We start from the raw sequence: 19791 nt of genomic DNA, 5'->3' as shown, positions 1-19791 counted from the left end.
GAATTCTGCAGTTTATGGTGCTGGAACAATGGATTAACCATAAGCAAAAAATGAAATTGGATTTCTATCTCACACCATACACGAAAACTATTTCAAGCTGGTTTAAAGACTATCTCACACCATATATGAAAATTAACTTAAAATGGATCAAAGGCTTAACTGTAAGAACTAAAAGTATAAAACTCTTTTTTTTTTAAGTTTCATTCCCCCCCCCCCCCCCCCATTTCTCATCATCACTTTATTTCTCTTCTGCTGTTCCAGGCTCTGAGAACATCAGGCATAGTGCTGAATTGGGATGGCATACGAAAGCATCAGTTTCACCTCCCAACTCTGTTAATTGTTCCAATAAAGACACACAAGGATAATGGTCTTTTAACATATCTGGCAATTTAGAAGTCTTCTCTTGAATACGACAAAAACGTCTCACTGGTGTTAGAAACTTTAGCTCTTTAAATGTAGAATCTGTATTGTCAAACTGTATCTTCTTTTTTACACTTTGTAGGTATGGTGTAGTAGACACATTATATTTAATTAAGCAACTCCCCCTGGTTTCTGTACTGGGGGTTTTAACATCATTGGTTGAATCTTTTGTTTTGTCATCTTGCTTTTTTTCATCATCTTGAAATACCACATTTCTAGTTTTCTTTTCCATTTCTGGTTTTCCTGACTCTAGATTAACCCCTCTATCTTCAGTGCTGACTTCATGGATGTATTCCTTGGTTGCACAAGCCTCCTTAATATTTTCTTCGTATTTAACTTTTTCTTGACTCCTCATTGTCAGAATATCTGCAATGGTATGTCGCATCTCTTCAATAGGCTGAGCGCCTGCCAGAATGGCTTTCTCATAGATTGTGATAATGTTTTCAATAGGACTTGTGAGTGGTTCACAAGTCAAATATGTGCAAGGCATATCCAATATTTAACAAGCTTTTTGGCATCTGGAATATTTTTAATCAGGTCATTCAGTATGACCAATATTTCTTCTTTTGGGCATCCCTCACTAATCAGGTTTAGGCATTCAGAAAATGTCTTGTTCACTTTTTCGGTAAATAATCTTTGTTCATCTTCTTCTACCATGGTAGTCCAAAAGGACCCAACTGGGTTTTCATGTTGCCCTTCAGGCTCAGGCTGGGTAACTCCTGAGCTAGGAGGCCTTTTCAGGACTTTCCTTTTGCCAGCTTTCCACTTACTCAGACGAGCTGTTCTCTCTTCTGCTGTTTCTTTGGGCTGAGCTGCTCTAACAATAGTTGTTTTTGCTATTGTATGCCTGCGAGGGTCAACGTTTTTCGACTTTTCTATCAGTTTGGTGTTAGGAATTGAAACAGGCCTGGCTACGATTTCAGACTTCACACTTCTTGTGAGTGTCTTCTTTCTTTCTATATCCTGAGAACCGGTTTTGGCACTAGATGAAACTGTGTTTAATTGTACTAACTCTTTCTCGAGAGGCCCTTTCTGAATCGTAACGTTGGCCGAGCTTCTACTGATGCCTGGTCTCACAGCGTCCTGAGCATTGTCGCGGTGACTTCTAATAGGAGGTCGCAGAAGCTGTCTGTTCTGAATTGTAGTGCTCACAAGTTTAGTGGTAGTCGTCACTTTAGAGGCTCTATCGCTTTTCACTGTCACACTGCTGCTGTTTGTGCGCAGAGGCTCTGTAGCTTTAGGGACTGTAGTCGAAAGTTTCTTTATTGCTGCAGAACTCTCATCTCTGACTTGTAGAGTCTTTCTAAATGAATTAATCTTAGACTGAACAATTTGGCCATGGTAAGATCCAAGCACAAGCTTCTTGGACATGTTAGCATCTTGCTTTGGTTTTTCTGTCATTATTTGTTTCTTTTTATTGTTGTTTTTAAGATGAAACACTTGGCTTAATGTCATGTGATGACCTGGAGGGTCATCTTTAATTGGTACCAACTGCCCAGTTTGATTATTATCCCCAGAATTAGGTGTATCAATTGCTATAGTTGAATTGGTTACTTCATTAGAAGGCCTTAAAGGAATACAGTTTTTTTCCATTGTTATATTATTTTTGTTCCTGGGAGGTCCACTGACATTTTCTTTACCAGCCATTTTTGTTTTAAATTTCAGAACTTTTGTCTCTTCATGGACCTGGCCCTCAGAGGTCATCACTTTCTGGTCTCTACTGGATATGTGATTTTCCTCCTTGTATGCAAAAAACGTTTTTCTTTTTAACATATGTTCCTTGAGTTTCTGTCTTCTTTGTTCTCTGAACTCGGGCTGGGCCCTCTGGCTCGGGGGCAGTTGTAGCTCCCGGGGCACTGCTGGGGTGCTCACGGCTGCTGCGGGTGGAGGACAAGTCTCGGCCCTGACAGTCCCGCACTCAAGTTTCATTTTTATTTAAATAATCTCTACACCCAACATGGGGCTCAAACTCATCACCCCAGATCAAAAGTCACATGCTCTTCTGACTGAGCCAATCAAGTGTCCCTAAAACTATAAAACTCTTAAAAGAAAACATAGATGTAAATCTTCATTGACTTTGGATTAAAGGTTTCCAAGATAGGACACCAAAAATACCAACAGTTAAAGAAAAAAATAGATAAATTGGACTTCAATTTAATTAAAATTAAAAACTTTTGTGCTTCAAAGGATACCATCAAGAAAGTAAAAAGACAGAGGGGCGCCTGGGTGGCTCAGTCGGGTTAAGTGTCTGACTCCGCTCAGGTCATGATTTCACAGATCATGGGTTTGTACCCTCATTGGGCTCTGTGCTGACATCTCAGAACCTGGAGCCTGCCTTGGATTCTGTCGCCTTCTCTCTCTGCCCCTTCTCCGCTCCCACTTTGTGTGTGTGTGTGTGTGTGTCTCAAAAATAAACATTAAAAAAAAAAGAAAGTGAAAAGACAAACTGCAGAATGGGAGAATATATTTATAAATCATATATCTGATAAAAGTCTAGTATCTAGAATTTATAAAGAACCCTTACAACTCAAAAATAAAAAGACAATCAATTTAAAATGGACAAAGAATTTGAATAGACATTCCTCCAAAGAAGATATACAAATGGCCAATAAGTGCATGAAAAGATGCTTAACATCATTTTTCATTGGGAAATGCAAATCAAAACCAAAATGAAGTATAAGTTCACACCCACTAGTATGGCTATAACAAAAAAGACCAATAATAATAAGTGTCGGTGAGGGCATGAAAACAGAACCTTCATACACTGCTAGTGGGTATATGAAATGGTGCAACCATTTTGGAAAACAGTCTGGCATTTCCTCATAAAGTTAAACATAGGGTTATCATGCTACCTAGCAATTCCACTCTTAGGTGGAATTTGAAATAAAATAAAATGATAAGTGAAAGAAAATGAAAACATGTCCATGCAAAAACTTGTACAAGAAGAAAAAGAAATTTGTACAAGAATGTTCATTATGATTATTATGAATAATAATGAATCTTAATGAATAATAGCTCTAAAATGGAAACAACCCAAATGTCTATCAACTGATGAGTGGATAAACAAAAATGTGTTATATCCATACAATGAAATGTCATTGAGCCATTAAAAGGAATAATAGATGAACCTTGAGAACTTTATGCTAAGTGAAAGAATCCAGTCACAAAATAATACATATTGTATGATTCCATTTATATGAAATGAAATGTCAGAATAGGCAAATTTATGGACCTGTTATTAGTTGTCAGGGGTTTAGAGGGGGTGGAGGGATGGGATTTCCAGAATGGAAAGATATTATTAATTCTTTTGGTGGTGGTGAAAATGTTCTGGAATTAGATACTGGTAATGGTTGCACAACTTTGTGAATATACTAAAAATCACTTAAAAGAGGTGAATTTCATGGTATGTGAATAACATTTCAATTTTAAAATTACAAAACAAAACAAAAGATTTAAATGTGAAGGAAATAGAGCAGACTACCTTAGGACGTTTGGATTGAGAAGTATTTCTTAAGACAGAAAAAGCACTAACCATACAGAAAAAGACTAATGCAATCAATGATGAAAAGGAAGAACTCCAGAGATGCCTGGGTGACTCAGTTGGTTAAGTGTCCAACTCTTGGCTTTGGCTCTGGTCATGATTTCACAGTTTGTGGGTTCGAGCCCCACATTAGTGTGACAGCACAGAGCCTGCTTGGGATTCTCTCTCTCTCTCTCTCTCTCTCTCTCTCTCTCTCTCTCATTCTCTCTCTCTCTCTCTCTCTCTCTCCCTTCCCCACTTGTGTGTGTGTGCATGTGCCTGCCTGCGTGCACATTCTCTCTGTCTCTCAAAATAAATAAATAAACTTAAGAAAAAAAAAAGGGAAACACTCTGTACACCAAACACACTTTCAAAAGAGCAAAGACAAGGAAGAAGACACCAAAAACACATATAAATGAAAGAGCATTACAATTTAAAATATATAAATAAATCCTACACAAATCAATAAGAAAAATATATGTACACAATAGTGAAAAAATAAGCTAAAAACATGAGCAGGCACTTCAAGGATGATTGATAAACATATGAAAATGTGTCCAACCTTATTAACAATTAGGGAATTTCAAACTAAGACCATGATACCTGTTTACAACTACTAAGTTGGGAAAAATATTGATTCTGTTTTAAGTGTGACAATATCAAATCAGAAATTATGGGTATTCCCTGAAACAGCTACTGTGTATTTTGCACCATCATTTTGGAAAACAATATTTCATTATCTTGAGTAAGTGTAATCAAAGATAAGTGTAATCAAAGTCTCCACAATTCTATTTTTTTATGTTTATTTTTTGAGAGAGAGAGAGAGAGAGAGAGAAGTGAGCGTGAGTGGGGGAGGGGCAGAGAGAGAGGGAGACACAGAATCTGAAGCAAGCTCTAGGCTCTGAGCTGTCAGCACAGAGCCCAATGCAGGGCTCCAACCCACGAAATGTGAGATCATGACCTGAGCTGAAATCAGATGATTAACCCACTGAGCCACCTAGGCGCCCCCACACAATTCTGTTTAAGTATATATCTTTGTCTTACTAATCAAAGTGTAGTTGGCTAACCAGTAGCAATTGTACCATCTAGAGCTTGCTAGAAATGCAGAATTTCAGGCCCCATCCAGATTTATTGAATTGGAATTTGCATTTTAACAAGATTCCCAGTTGATATGAATGTTAATTACAATCTGAGAAACACTGCCCTAAAAAAACTCTTGCACGTGTCCAAGAGAAAAGAATTCACGTAGCAGCACTGGTGGTGATAGCAGTGGCAAAGAACTAGAAACAGCACAAATGTTCATCATATAGAGAATGGATAAATATGGTCATAAAAAGCTGGTTGCAGAAGGATACAATTTCATATCATTTCTATAAGACTCAAGAATAGGCAGAGGTGAACAAGATATTGTTAGAGATCTGTATAAAACATATGGAAACAAAGGAATGCTGAACACACAATGCAGGATGATGTTTACCTTGGGTGAAAGAAGGGTTTAGAGGAGGAGCAGACAGTGTGACCTTCACCAGCATAGGAAATGTTCTATTTCTTAAATTGTATAATGGGTCCAATGTTTTTGTTATTATGTATGACTTATCTATATGTTACATTATTCTTTTATAAGTATACAATAGGACACAAAATTTAACAGCTTCATTGAAGTATACCATAAAATTCACTTGTTTTAACTATACAATTCAGTGATTTTCAGTACACTTTACAGTTATGTGACCATCGCCACAGTCTGATAATAGGAAATTTCTATCACTACAAAAATTTTTTCTTGCTCCTGTGCAGTCATTTCCCATTCCCATTCCTAGCCCCAGGCAACCACTAATTTGCTATCTCTGTAGATTGGGGTGGTTTTTTTTGGGGGGGGGGACATTTCATACAAACAGAATCATGCAATATATGAACTTTTGGGTTTCGCTTTTTTTTTTTACTTCCCATAGTATTTTTGAGGTCCATCTATGTTATAGCATGTACCAGTGTTTCAGTAATTTTTAAGGATAAATAATATTTTATGAGGTGGATATACCACGTTTTGTTCATCTATTCCCTTGTTGAAAGATATTTAGGCTGTTTCTAGTTTTTGGCTATTAAAAAGAATGCTACTTCCATTATTCTTATACTAGTCTTTGTGTGGATATGTTTTCATTTCTCTTGGGTAGATACCTAGCAATGGAATTAATGGGTCATAATCAGTCATTTTATTTATTTACAAAACAAAGGGAAAATGGTTCTTTGGTTCTTTTGAGATCAAGTGAAAGGATTAACTAGTGAGTAGGTGGCATAACTGTTAATGCTAAAAGATAAGGACACACACAATTACTGAATGTGGAAATAGTAATCCACTGAGGGAAAAAGAGGGTAAAAGAAAAGAATAACCAAATATTTTCTTAGGAGAAGGCAGAATTCAAGGGAAAATTTAGACGAAGAAGGTAGTATAGGGGCTCTGGGAAGAAAAATAATTCACTTCAAAGGCACAGCTACTTCATCTTTATAAAATGCACACGCATGTGTGGGGTGCCTGGGTGGCTCAATTGGTTGAGCATCTGACTACTTGGGCTCAGGACAGGATCCCAGGGTCATGGGGTCAAGGCCCACGTGGGGTTCAGCACTGAGTATGGCCTGCTTGAGATTCTCTGCCCCCCTTTCCCTCTCTCCCTCAGCCCCACTCCCCCTCTTCCACTCACATGTGCTGTCTAAAATAAAAAAGTTAAAAAACACACATGCATGTGGGATTATCAAATATATTAATAATACTTATAAAATGTTTTGTTGATAGGGCAGTTAAAAAATTGAATTTTTTTTAACCATCCCAGATTTGTTATAAAAGTAATGATTTGGATTATTGCTTGCAATAGTGTGTATGTGAAATATACTGAAAAGCAAATAAAGCAAAAAAAAAAAGTGTGAGTTTGGGTAATATTAGACAGTAAATTTGTGAAATAACTGTGAACTAACCTTCAATGTTGAGGACTTACAATGTTGTCTTTGTTCCCATTTTTTTCTCTTTAGTTCTTTAGACATCTGTACAGATTTTAATTCCCATGTAAAAAGCAAGAACCAGACAAATGTCATCCTGAACATTTCTAGAAATTGGAGTCTTAATTGCTCTGAGAAAGATTGACTGTCAATAATACTCTGATCTACCCCCTATCAACTTGACCTCAACTTAACATTTCTCCAAGAGGCAAGTAGATAAAGGTTGTAGGTCTGTGATATATTGCGTACGCCGGGCAGCTGCATCTGACAACATTCTCTAAGAAGAAAAGATAGTGTTGGTATCTTTATTTTAGACAGTAGGGTAAACTTTATCTTCGGGGGGGGGGAACATTGAAAAAGCAATTTCATTAATCAAGAACACTCAGTGGGAGTAAGATGTATCAATCACTAGATAGTATTCCAGCATAGATTTGTGACTCAATTAGTGGCACAGAGCCTTGCCACCGAGTATAGAAATGTCCCATTTTCTGTAATCAAGGCGGTTATAATACAAGCTGAAAGCAGATATTTTCTAATTCATCCCTCCACCATAACTCTCTCCAACAAGTGCCCTTCCTTTGTGTTCCCTTAACATTCTATTTCCACTTTATGGACTCAAAAGATGATCGTTGGTAAGCACAGCAATGCCTTGCCCAACTTTGTCCCTGAAATTAACTTTGAGTTGACTCCTCCCCACTTCTTTCCCCTCCAGCATGCTCTTTTACCTCCACGCGGGACTCTCCACCCCCTAGTGTTTATCTCAGGCCCCGCCCCGCCCCCTGGTTGGCTGTCCGGTGGGAGGCTCGTTCCTTCCCTCGCCATTGGCCGCTCAGGGGGAGGTGCGTTTCCCGGCTCCGGATAGGTCGACATGTCTAACAACCTCCGAGACAAGTCTAACAACCGCGGTGCACTTGTCATTTCCGGGTAAGATGGCCGCAGTGCGAGTGCTGGGAACCTGGAGCCGGAATGCTGGGCGGCTGGTAAGCGGTTTGGTTTGAGTTGAGTTCAGGAAGGGATAATGTGTCGGGAGTATTCCCGGGGAGGTGTGTTACTTTGTCCTCCGAGTGCCACGCGGAAAGGACACGCGTGACGGAGAGGTAAAAGGATGTATGCTAAATGAAGGGCAGAGAAGGTGGTGAGCAGACCGGTCTGGAGACCCACTCCCAGCCTTACCTGGCCATGCTTCTTTCGCCACTCGGTCGCGTTCCAGCTTTGTCTACACCCAGGCTCATCTAGCCTTTCGCCCGTTAGCCTTTTATTGAGCACTGTTTAGGTGCTGGGCATTGTGATAGGCGCTGGGGATATGCAGATATATATCATTAAGCATTTATTGGACACCCACTCTGCCAAACACTGACAATACGACCCCTGCCTCAGAGAATTTATAGTTTAGAGGAAGAGACCCATGAAGCAAAGCATAACACCATGGGCCCTTGCCTCCGAGGAGCAGAGGCTTAAGCTTTATTTTGTGGACCTGTATTTCTCTGTTGTGTCTGCGCCACGTATCTTTCCAACCTTTTTATCACCAGAGCTACGACCCACCACCATCTTCCCTGAAGTTCCTCCCTTTCAACAACCCTTTAGCACCAAACACCTAACATCCTAGTAATCATAGTGTTTTATCCTATCTGCGTAGGGTTTTTCTTTCTGGGACTCCTCTTCCCTAAGGTCTTACAGTGATCAAACCCCGATTTTACAAAATTTGTCAAGAGCCTGCTCTGTACCAGGTACTGTGCAGCCACTAGGGATGCAAATATGAATAGGACCCCTGTGGTCCCAGATTAATTACAGCCTTGTAGTGGAAGACAGAGGAAAGAGAGAGAGACACACAAACAAGCAATTATAACAGCTTGAGAAGTGCTATGATGGGACATTATAGAGTTACAGGAACACATAGGAGGGGGGATGGGGGTCTGAAAGGAGTTCTCAGAGGATACCGTGTAACTTGAAATTTGTACCTTGCTAGGTATTGGCCTCTCTTTTGAGAGTTCTCCTTGTTTGGCTTCTGTAACACCAGCTTCCCAATATTTTTCTTCTATATGTTTTCCACTTCATCCCAATCTCCTGTTTTCCTGCCCAACTTTTTTTTGTTTTAATTTTTTTTTTCAACGTTTATTTATTTTTGAGACAGAGAGAGACAGAGCATGAACGGGGGAGGGGCAGAGAGAGAGGGAGACACAGAATCGGAAGCAGGCTCCAGGCTCCGAGCCGTCAGCCCAGAGCCCGACGCGGGGCTCGAACCCACGGACCGCGAGATCGTGACCTGAGCTGAAGTCGGACGCTTAACCGACTGCGCCACCCAGGCGCCCCTCCTGCCCAACTTTTAAATATGTATTGGTGTTTCTAAAGGCTCTGACTTTGGCCCTCAGCACTTTTGGCACTTCCTGGACTATTTCAGCCACTTATTTGAATTTAGTTGCCATGTATGTGCTGATGATTCCTAAAGTTCCCCAGTCTTCAAGCCAGCTCTACTCCAGACCCATATATATTCTACTGTCCTGGAAATCTCCAATTGCCTACATATTAAGTATTTTTCAGCTGCAAGTAATAAAAACCCAGCCAATCAGTGGGAAATTAAGTATCTATGCATCCCGAAGTTAGATGGAAGCTGGTATTGGTTAAGTGGCTCATATTTATCAAGGTTGTCATTTCAGCAAGTTTGCCCTTTTTCATGGTTACAAGAGAGCTTCTACAACTTCGTACTCAGGGCAGGAAGGAGGAAGGGGTGGTACCATTCAGACTCATTGATCAGGACTATGTTACATGGCCACTGCTAACACCCGGAGTCTTGAAGGAGCTAGCATTTAGCCGCATCATAGTTCTGCCGTAATGCCTCAGTGGCACATCGGATTCTAGGTTCCAGAACTAAACTCTCAGACCTGTTTCTCTTTTGATTCTAGCCTGTAAATCTCCCAAATTTAGTTGTAATTCTCCGCCTTGCCCCCAACTGCTGCTATCCTGGTCCGTCCAGGATAAGGACTAATTGGACTTTCTGCTTCCAATCTGGTGGCTCTCCAACCCATTCTCCATAGTGTAGCCAGGATGATCTTAAAAAGTAAGACACAAATTTGAGAATGTCATTTCCTCACTTAAAACTGCCCTAAGCAAAATGTCCAAAATTTAAAAGACTGTGAGGCAATTTATGATCTGGACCTTTCCAAATCTCTCTGGCTTCATTTTTGCTGAAACTTACCCATCCCAACCCCCACTCTGACACTTCCTTCACCCTTACCCCATACTAAACTACACTGGAACTATATTGAACTTAAGTTAATTGAGCACACTGCTCTCTCTTGACTCCAGACTCCAGATCTTTGCATGTGTATTTCCTCTGCTTTAAAGACTCTTGCCTTCCTTCCCTATGGCCTCATCTGCTAACACACCTCATCACCTGGATTACTCCTACTCATCCCTTAGATCTTTACTTTCTCCCTCCTTTGTGTTCCTTTAATACTCTATTTTTCCTATTATAACACTATGTCATAATCACCTATGTCCTTGTCTTTATCTTTGAAGGTGTGGACTGTACTTTCCATAAGAGAAGGAATTAACATCTATTTTGTTCTCTAATCTACCTTTGCATCATGCATTTGACTCTTGATTAACCTATACTGAATTAACCCTGAATTTTTCTATTTTATCTGTCTTCCTGTAATGAAGCAACTTGAATTCAGGGACTATATTCTGTAGCCTACTTAGCTTTGAATTCCCAAGCCCAGCACAATCCCTGTTTTTGGCAGTGCTCAACAACTGCTCAATAAACAACTATTATTTCCTTACTTGAATCTGCTAAACCTTTGTTTCATCTCCTATTTTTTTTTATATTTTGTTTCCAGGAAAAATGTCTTTTTCAGCTTGAAAAACTATTTTTTCTCTTTCTCCCTCCTATTGCTTTTTTATCTTTCCATTCAGCAGCTTCACTAATGTTTTTTAGCCTTCTCTTAATCCATTTAGTTGCTACTTATCGCATAATGCCTGTTGCACTTACGTTGCTTTCTCTTTTTCCACTGTAAATCACTTCAGGAGCCTGTTCTTTCATGCCTCAAATACTATTCTACTTTCTTTTTCCTCTCTTACTTGGCTTTACCTGTTATAATCTAATCAATAAGCTGCAACTAGATTAATTTCTTAGTTCTTTTTCTTCAATAACCTATAGTGTATGAGTTCAAACTCCTTATCCTGACATTTACAGTCATCAGTAATTTGGTCCTTGAGCCACTTACGCTGCTCCCTTTTATAAATTTGGTCAAGCCACTCTGCCCCGGGAGACAAGTTCTTGCGGCAGTTCCTTTCTTCATGCTGTTTCCTCTGCCTTAAAGTGCATTTCTGCTCTTTATTTATTAATACTTATGATGCAAGGTCCACTTCAACTCTTCCTCCAAGAAGCCTTCCTAGGTCAAACCAACTTGAAAAATCAAAACAAAACACAAAAGACTCTATTCTTAAACTCTTCTAACACCTGCTGCCAATACTTACTACAAAAAACAAGAGCATACATGCCCATGCAAGTGTGTGTGTGTGTGTGTGTGTGTGTGTGTGTTGTTTCAGCTAAGTTATAAGTTCAAAGCAGAGATTATTTCTCCTACGTATAACAGTGTGTTACAGTGTGTGATAGAAAGAGCCTCAGCTTTGGAGTCAAATTTACTTGGTTTCAGAGCTGAATTTTGCCATTTGTTTGCTATAGGACCTTGGACAAATCACTTTACCTCTCTGATCATTCGTTTCTCCTGTGTTAAAGAGGGCTAATGTGCCTATTCCAGAAGATAACTATGAGATAAAAGGAAGGTGATGCATTTAAAGACCTGTAAAGTACCCAGCACATAGTAGGCATTCAGTAAACATTTGGTAGTTTGTCCCTCCTTTGCCTGATTAGTAGTTCTTCAATAAAACTTGTGTTGTTGAAGGTAGGACCTTCTAATAGTCTAATTTTCTTTCAAAGGTTATTTTTAAAAGAACTATTTTTTTAAAATCAAGGCGAACCTGTATAATTCAAAACATCCATTTACTCGCCCAAAATTAAATTTATTTAATTTTGATTTTGTTGTTGACCAAGAGCCACGGTTATGGGAGTTGAAGTAGAAAGTATGGACATAGAAAATGGGGGTTTGGAAAAGAGCATTCTTCCACTATCTGCTATGTTTTAAGCTATCAATTTCAGTTAGGTTTGAATGTTAATTCAATGTTAATTTTAATAAGAATAAAATATAGATATTATAAAGATTAGTTGCTTTTGGATTAGCTCTTAAAGTAAAACTAAGATGCATGATTTAAGATTGTGTTTTAGGAAGGGGATCTTTAGTTTTTCTTTGCCTTCAGAAATGAGTAACATCTTGGAAATTAAGGTGAAATATCACATAATAATTTAAATATATTATTCCTATTAGTAAACCGAATATTTGTTTTTATATTATTTGCTGTCAGAAAAAGAACAAAATTCTTATTTATAAATACATATTATAATATGGCTACAATACATAACGTATATGTATTACAAATTTAAAAATTTTAAGGGCTAATCACTAAAATATAAAGTACATGACAATAAAGTAATTTTTTTAAGTAAAAGTAACTCTCTCCTACATTAATAAAAAAATTTAAAATACATGACAATATTCTCAAATACATTAAGGAGGTTAAAAATTTCTATACATTACATTTAAAAGTGTGATATAGTTAACCAGGTATTAATAACATTGAAATATTAACTTTCAAAATAAAATAGTCTACATTTCAAACACCTAGGTTTTAAGATATCAAGTCAAATAGATTCAGGCACACTTATTTCTATTATATATTGTCATGCATTATTCTAGGATATTCTATAAAATAGTTGCATCTAAAGAGTCATCCATAAATTCCAGTAAGAAAACCTTTCCATACAGCACTACATATGTTTTTCAGTGTCTTTAGATACTAAAAGTCAGTTTTGAATTCTTTAAGTTTTATTTTAGGAAGTCTTTACTGACTCAACTGTACTTACAATGTGTTTGTACAGAATATGTTAAAATTTCTTTACTTTTATAAGAAATTTTAGGCAAGGATCATAAGCACATAAATAAATCTGACTCCAGGGATATAATTTTACTAAATAAAAGAACAACAAAATTTTCTTTGGGTTCTGGGGTTTAAATTCCTTTGATTTCTCAAACAGACATACAGTACTTAAAAAATAACCTATCTTAATAAACTTGACTGTCCCTGACACCAGGTTTTGGCCAGTTCAGATTTTGGCCTAGATACTTTCATATTGTTTGTATTTTGATAATGACTGTTCTACCTTTAGAATAAACTTGAAACTGAATATATACTTACAGAGAAAAGCCGTCGAGAACATTCATAAAAGCTTTTACTTTTTTGTTTTCTCATCTTTAGATTTGTGTTCGCTACTTTCAAACCTGTAGTAATGTTCATGTTTTGAAGCCAAAATATGTGTGTTTCTTTGGTTATCCTTCATTCAAGTATAGTCATCCACATCAGTTGCTGAAAACAACTGCTGGTAAGTATGATCTCAAAATAGCCCATATGAAATAAGGTTTTGTATCTTACCCAGAACTTTTTAAAAAGTAATTGAAGACTTATCAAAGTAAAAAAAAAGTTAACCTTTTCTGTCTAGCCTGAGCCTCCTTGCTCTCCCCGAATCTGTCCTTTTCTTCTTTTCTTTTTTTTTTTTTTTTTTCCCCCTCACCCCTTTCACATCTTTTCCTTAATGCTTGTGTATTCAAATGTGGGGAATGGATTGTCTTGGGCCACCTGTTCTTTGTCATCTGACTCAGCTAAGTGCAATAGCCAGGTAAATTGTTGACTTAACAGATTGTATCCTTGTATTGTCACTATATTGTTGGTTGGATGGAACACTTACCTCAGTCTGTTGTGTTAAGATTGTGTGATAAAACCAGCCCAAGGTGCTTCTGAGTAGAAAGATCCCTGACTTTTACCATTTAATTACCTTTGTCCTGTTTTTCTACCCTCTGTAAAGAATTTGAGGCTTTAGGTATTAGATTTGGGAAGCACATTAAAACTTTTTTTTCCTGATATTCTGTTTAGAACTTTGATAACCCTAGACTTTTGTTATATCGTTAAGCTTTTGACAGATACTTGGTGCCTTAGTCTGTGCTAGCAATGAAAACTCGGGAAATTCCAGGCAGATCCAGCCCTTGAGATCAGTCAGTCTTTCCATGCCTTTTACAGGTCATCTTTCACAACATCCAAAGATATATAAACCCTATCTTCACCGCTTTTTAAAAATATTTATTTATTTATTTTATTTTTATTTTTATTATTTTGAGAGAGAGAGCATGTGCATGCCCACACATGTGTGTGGGAGAGGCATAGGCAGGGGGGAGGGGGAGAGAGAGAGAGAGAAAGAGAGAGAGACAGAGACAGAGAGAGAATCTTAAGCAGACTTCACACCCAGTATGGAGCCCAACAAGGGGCTTGATCTCACAACCCTGAGGTCATGACCTAAGCCGAAATCAAGAGTCAGACGCCCAACCAACTGAGCCATCCAGGCTCAGATTTTTATTTTAAAAGTTGATCTTTTGTCTTCTCACAGAAGATAGAAGCCATTCAAGTGGAAACTCCTACTAGCTGTGTAACTTTAAGCAAGTTACTTAATTTCTTTCTATTTCATCATTTGTAATATGGGATTAATCATAGTATCTAAGTCATTGTAGTGAGAATAAATCCATTTAACACAGATATTTATTGATCACCTACTATCTGCCAAGGCACTGTTTTGATGCTCTGGATATATATTCTTTTCCTATATCCCCTCACTAAATGGATATTCAAGCTAGAAACCTGAAGTCTTCCTGATTCCTGTTTCATATCAAATTGGTTACCTAAATCTATTAATTTTACATCTTACATGATTTTTAAATTTGTCTTCTCTTTTTTAGACAGCTTTGAAAATATATAAATATATTAAGTTCCATACTTCAGTTTCTTACCTGTAGTAGCCTCCTAACTGCTTTGTCTGTCACTCCTTCCCCAACCCCATCCACCACATTCCTGCCAGAGACATTTGTTTCCAAAATTACAGATCTCAGGTTACAGATCTGAAATTGCAGATGGTATGCCCTGTTGATTTATTATGCCTGAATAATAACCCTGTCTACAACTTCATGGCTTAAAGCAACAATGAGTTATTATTTCTCAGTATTCTCAGGGTTACCTGGGTGCTTCCTCTGCTGGTTTCACTGAACTCATAATATGGCTGTCTTCAGCTGGAGGATCATCTGGGCTGGAAGGTCTAAGATGGTCTCACATACATGTCTGACAGTGGTGCTGGTTTTCAGGTGGGGCCTGTCATTTCTTCTCCATATAGCCTTTCATCCTCCAGTAGACTTCCTTACTCAGGGATCTCAAGGCAGTATTCCAAGAGGGAGAAGGTAGAAGATGCTGCGAGGTCCTTTGAGGTCTAGGCTCCAGAATTTGTACAACTTCATTTCTGCTATATTCTATTGTCCAAGCAAGTGACAGGCCAGCATAGATTTAAGTTGTGGTGAATCAGACTCTATGTCTTATGGGAGCAGCTGCAAAAAATTTATGACCATATTTTACTTACAACTGGCTCCTGATTACCTTTAGGATAAATTCCAGACACCTCACCTTGGCATGGCAAAGAAAGTCTTTTTTTTTTTTTTTTTTAAGTTTATTTATTTATTTTGAGAGAGACAGTGCATGTGTGAGCAGGGGAGGGGCAAAGGAGAAAGAGAGATTTCACAAACCGTGAGATCATGACCTGAGCTGAAATAACGAGTCAGATGCTTAACTAAATGAGCCATCCAGGCACCACGAAGAAAGTCTTTTTAAATCTGGACTGACTTCTTGCCACATATACTATCTTCAGCCATATGGAGCTGTGTGTTGTTCCCTAACCATACTGTGCACTATATTTCCATGTTCTTCTTGCACATGTTGTTCCTTGCATAATATTGTTTTGTATAGAAGTACCGTAGTATATTTACTTGTCATTTTTTGGTGACTTAGATTGATATTCCAAGTCTTCATTTTAACTCTATGAAAGCTATTATTGAGCATAAATCTTTTTGTACCTATCTTAATTGTTTCCTCATGGGGGAAAAAGTCTTAAAAGCAGAATTGCTTATTGAGTCAAAGAGAAGGACTTTCCTTTTTTTGATGTTTATTTATTTTTGAGAGATGGGGGGTGGGTGGGGGAGGAGGGGCAGAGAGGGAGGGAGACACAGAATCTGAAGCAGGCTCCAAGCTCTGAGCTGTCAGCACAGAGACCAATGCAGGGCTTGAACTTGTGAACCGTGAGATCATGACCTGAGCCCAAGTTGGACACTTAACCAACTGAGCCATCCAGGCGCCCTCTTTTTTTTTTTTTTCTTTAAGCTTTTGATACTTAACACCAAACTATTTTTTCAGAGAGGTTCCAGTTTATACTACGAGCAACAGGCTGTGAGAGGACCCAACTTACTAGATAGAGAGGAAACAAGAGGTACCTAATACCTCTATATCAGAAATGTATTTGTATTTCTTAACCATTAACTGACTCCTCATATTTATTGAAGAAAGTTTTACTACCTTAATCAGCTTGTTGTGTGTTTTATAAGCAATTTTAATTAACAGCAGTCTGATGATAGAGGAGCACTTTTTAAAAAAGATTTTTTAATGCTTACTTATATTTGAGAGAGAGAGAGACAGAGTGCGAGTGGGGAGGGGCAAAGAGCGACAGAGACAGAATCTGAAGCAGGCTCCAGGCTCTGAGCTGTCAGCACAGAGCTTGACACAGGGCTCCAACTCATGACCTATGAGATCATGACCTGAGCCAGAGCCAGAGGCTTAACTGACTGAGCCCCCCAGGTGTCCCCTAGAGGAGCACTCTGGAATCCATTCAGAGTCACATGTTACCGTGGAAAAGTGAGAGGAACATAGGTTGTTGACCAGAAATACTTTCTCTTGAGAATAATTACCATAAAGTATCATTTGTATCTAATTGTTACACAAGTGGGGGGTAGAAATTCAAAAAGGGGTGAAAAATGGAAAGAGGACTGAAATTTAATGATAAGTTGGCAGAACATGGTGGACAGAGAAATTTTTCATCAGGTTTTCTAGATGTGTACGCCTGATCGTTAGCCACTAAAAATGAGAATAGTTATATGAAGTCAGAAGAGATCTAAGAGTGGGACACTAGTGATCATTACAGTTTAATAATAGAAAACAAGGCTATCCAGCTAGTTGGGCCTTCTATACCCTTGTAAAGGAACATTATTTTGGAAGTTGGAAAATGTAAGTGCTGTGACAATATCAGTAGGTCTGTGATACTGAATAATTTATTTAAATCTTTGATGGTTATGAATGACAATTATGCTTTTAAAAATTATGAAACACTTTTTTATCTGTGAAATGCAATGGTTTCTGCTTCTGCTTGAGAATATTTTCTAATTTTAGCTATAAAAGCATCTATTAGAAGTATATTACATATTTAATGAGATCATTTTTCATTTTTCTTTGAAGCTCTGCAGGGACAAGTTGTTCAATTCAAACTCTCAGACATTGGAGAAGGGATTAGAGAAGTAACTATTAAAGAATGGTAAGTTATTCTGAAAAAAATTTTCAGTCAATGTAAAAATAATGTGTGCCAAAATAAGTGGGAGTTGTTTAAGTTGAGAAACTTCTTTCTTAATGATTTTTTTTTTCTTTTTTAAAGCAGTAAGGTAGTTTGTATTGCTAATATGTTGTTAACACAATTCATCATACATCAGGATATTTTATTTGATGTAATTTATTAAGAATTATTTTTTCTTTTTTTTCTTTATTTTTTCTTTCTTTTTTTTTTTTTTTTTAAGTTTATTTATTTTTGACAGAGACAGAGTGCAAGCATGAGCTGAGGAGGGGCAGAGAGAGAGGGAGACACAGAATCCGAAGCAGGCTCCAGGCTCCAAGCTTTCAGCACAGAGCCTGATGTGGGGCTCGAACTCACGAACTGTGAGATCATGACCTGGGCCAAAGTTGGACGCTTAACTGACTGAGCCACCCAGATGCCCCCATATTTTCTTCTTTTAAAAAACTTTTTCACTGCCCACTCATCACTTCAGCTAAAAAAGAGAATTAAAAAAAAAAATTTTTTTTAATGTTTATTTATTTTGAGAGAGAGACAGAGTGTGAGCAGGGGAGGGACAGAGAGAGAGGGAGACACAGAATCCAGAGCAAGCTCCAGGCTCTGAGATGTCATCACAGAGCCTGATGCGGGGCTTGAACCTAGGGACAGTGAGATCATAACCTGAGCCAAAGTCAGACGCTTAACTGAGCAACCCAGGTGCCCCATCAGCTAAAAAAGAGAAAGTAACCTATAACAGATGTTAACTTGATATGACCAGGTGTTTTGAATGGCGTTTGTGTATGAACTTATTATTAATTTGCAGACTATTTTAAAATCATAATATAAGCTAAGCTCTCCTTACTGTATTGGAAATGACCTCAGTAAGAATGCAAGTACATTTGACTCACCATTCTCTGACAGTTTGCCTATATTTTTAGAATAGGTTCAAATTTAATACCAAAAAGTATTAATCAAAAAGTAGTTTTGGGGGGCACCTGGGTGGCTTAATCCGTTAAGCATTCACCTTCAGATCAGGTCATGATCTCGCGGTTTGTGAGTTCAAGCCCCACATTGGGCTCTGTGCTGACAGCTTGGAGCCTGGAGCCTACTTTAGATACTGTGTCTCCCTCTCTTTCTGCCCCTCTGCACTCTCACTCTTTCTCAAAAAATAAACATTAAAAAAATTTTTTTTTAAATAATTTTTGAAAAGGCTAAAGATTTTTCAGAAAAAGGCTTGAAACAGAAGTAAAAATCCTCTACTGCCTTAGTCCTCCTTCTACCTCTTTACCTTCTTTCACTTTTTAGAAAAAAAGAAACACTTCTTGGTAGGGAACGGATTTTTAAAGGTATCTAGAAGTAGCAGTTAAGATGAATAGATAGTCTCTCACCATAGTCTTATACTATTGAAGATCCCTTTAAGAATCTGATTCAGCCACCTGAACATTCTTTCTCTGTAGCTCTCCCTATTATTGCTTTGTAAATTACAAAAGGAGAAGAGCATAATTGTGCCTTACAGTTATGTCTCTAGTGGCACTGTGAGATTTAGGAAATGCCAATGGACCTCGAATCAGAAGAGCCCAACTCTGAAACTTATTAGTCATCTTGCCTGGGGACTCACTTTGTCTTTGATGAGCCATTGATTCTTAATGTGTAAAATGGGAGTAACGGTACTTACTCTGCCATCTGGCAAGGGTTCTTGAAAGAATCAAATAATGCAATGTATAGAAAATGCCTTTAAAATCTGAGAAGTGTTATGTACATTTAAGTTACTGATATGTTCTAAGACCAAGACTAGTCTTTGTAGATTGTAGATATTTTTTCATATTTCTTAATTTCTACCTCTTATTAAATCTCTAGAGTTATTTACTTGAAATGAGGTTTTAGGGTTTTGGAAACGGAGATAATTTCACTCCTAATGAAAATTAATAGTTCATTAAATTAAAAACACATATTTGACTAAAGTTTTTCAGACTATTCCTTTTTTTTTTTAAGTTTATTCCTTTATTTTGAGAGAGAGAGAGAGAGCACGTGCACAAGTGGGGAAGGGGCAGAGAGAGAGATGGGGAGAGAGAGAATCCTAGGCTGGCTTTGCACTATGAGCTCAGAGCCCAATGTAGGGCTCTAACTCCTGAACCGTGAGATCATGACCTGAGCCGAAGTTGGATGCTTAACCAACTGAGCCACCCAGGCACCTCTACAAGTTCTTTAAGAAATATTAACAGCTGTCTTGAATTCTGTGTGTTTTTTCTCTAGCTTAATATCTATAAACCTCGGGGCACCTGGGTGGCTCAGT

At 38.0% G+C, this 19791-nt stretch overlaps 2 protein-coding genes across 2 annotated transcripts in view; one reads left to right on the top strand and one right to left on the bottom strand.

The window, feature by feature from the left end:
* Positions 1 to 891: 891 nt before the first annotated feature.
* LOC102967175 (cytoskeleton-associated protein 2-like) lies at positions 892 to 2284 on the bottom strand. Its single transcript, XM_042996492.1, has one exon. The coding sequence runs from the start codon at positions 2191 to 2193 to the stop codon at positions 892 to 894; it is 1302 nt and encodes a 433-aa protein (XP_042852426.1). The 5' UTR covers positions 2194 to 2284.
* A 5515-nt stretch (positions 2285 to 7799) lies between these two features.
* The window catches only part of DBT (dihydrolipoamide branched chain transacylase E2), a 52151-nt gene continuing 40159 nt past the window's right edge, over positions 7800 to 19791 (top strand). The window contains exons 1-3 of the mRNA XM_007093633.3: positions 7800 to 7908; positions 13301 to 13424; positions 17414 to 17489. Coding sequence (XP_007093695.1) covers positions 7858 to 7908; positions 13301 to 13424; positions 17414 to 17489 — 251 coding nt within the window. The 5' untranslated portion in view covers positions 7800 to 7857. The remainder of the gene's footprint in view (positions 7909 to 13300; positions 13425 to 17413; positions 17490 to 19791) is intronic.

This window comes from Panthera tigris, chromosome C1 (assembly GCF_018350195.1).
Source record: "Panthera tigris isolate Pti1 chromosome C1, P.tigris_Pti1_mat1.1, whole genome shotgun sequence".
Lineage (NCBI taxonomy): Eukaryota > Metazoa > Chordata > Mammalia > Carnivora > Felidae > Panthera > Panthera tigris.
Note: the sequence above shows the minus strand (reverse complement) of the source record. Positions and strands in the feature narration are given on the sequence as shown.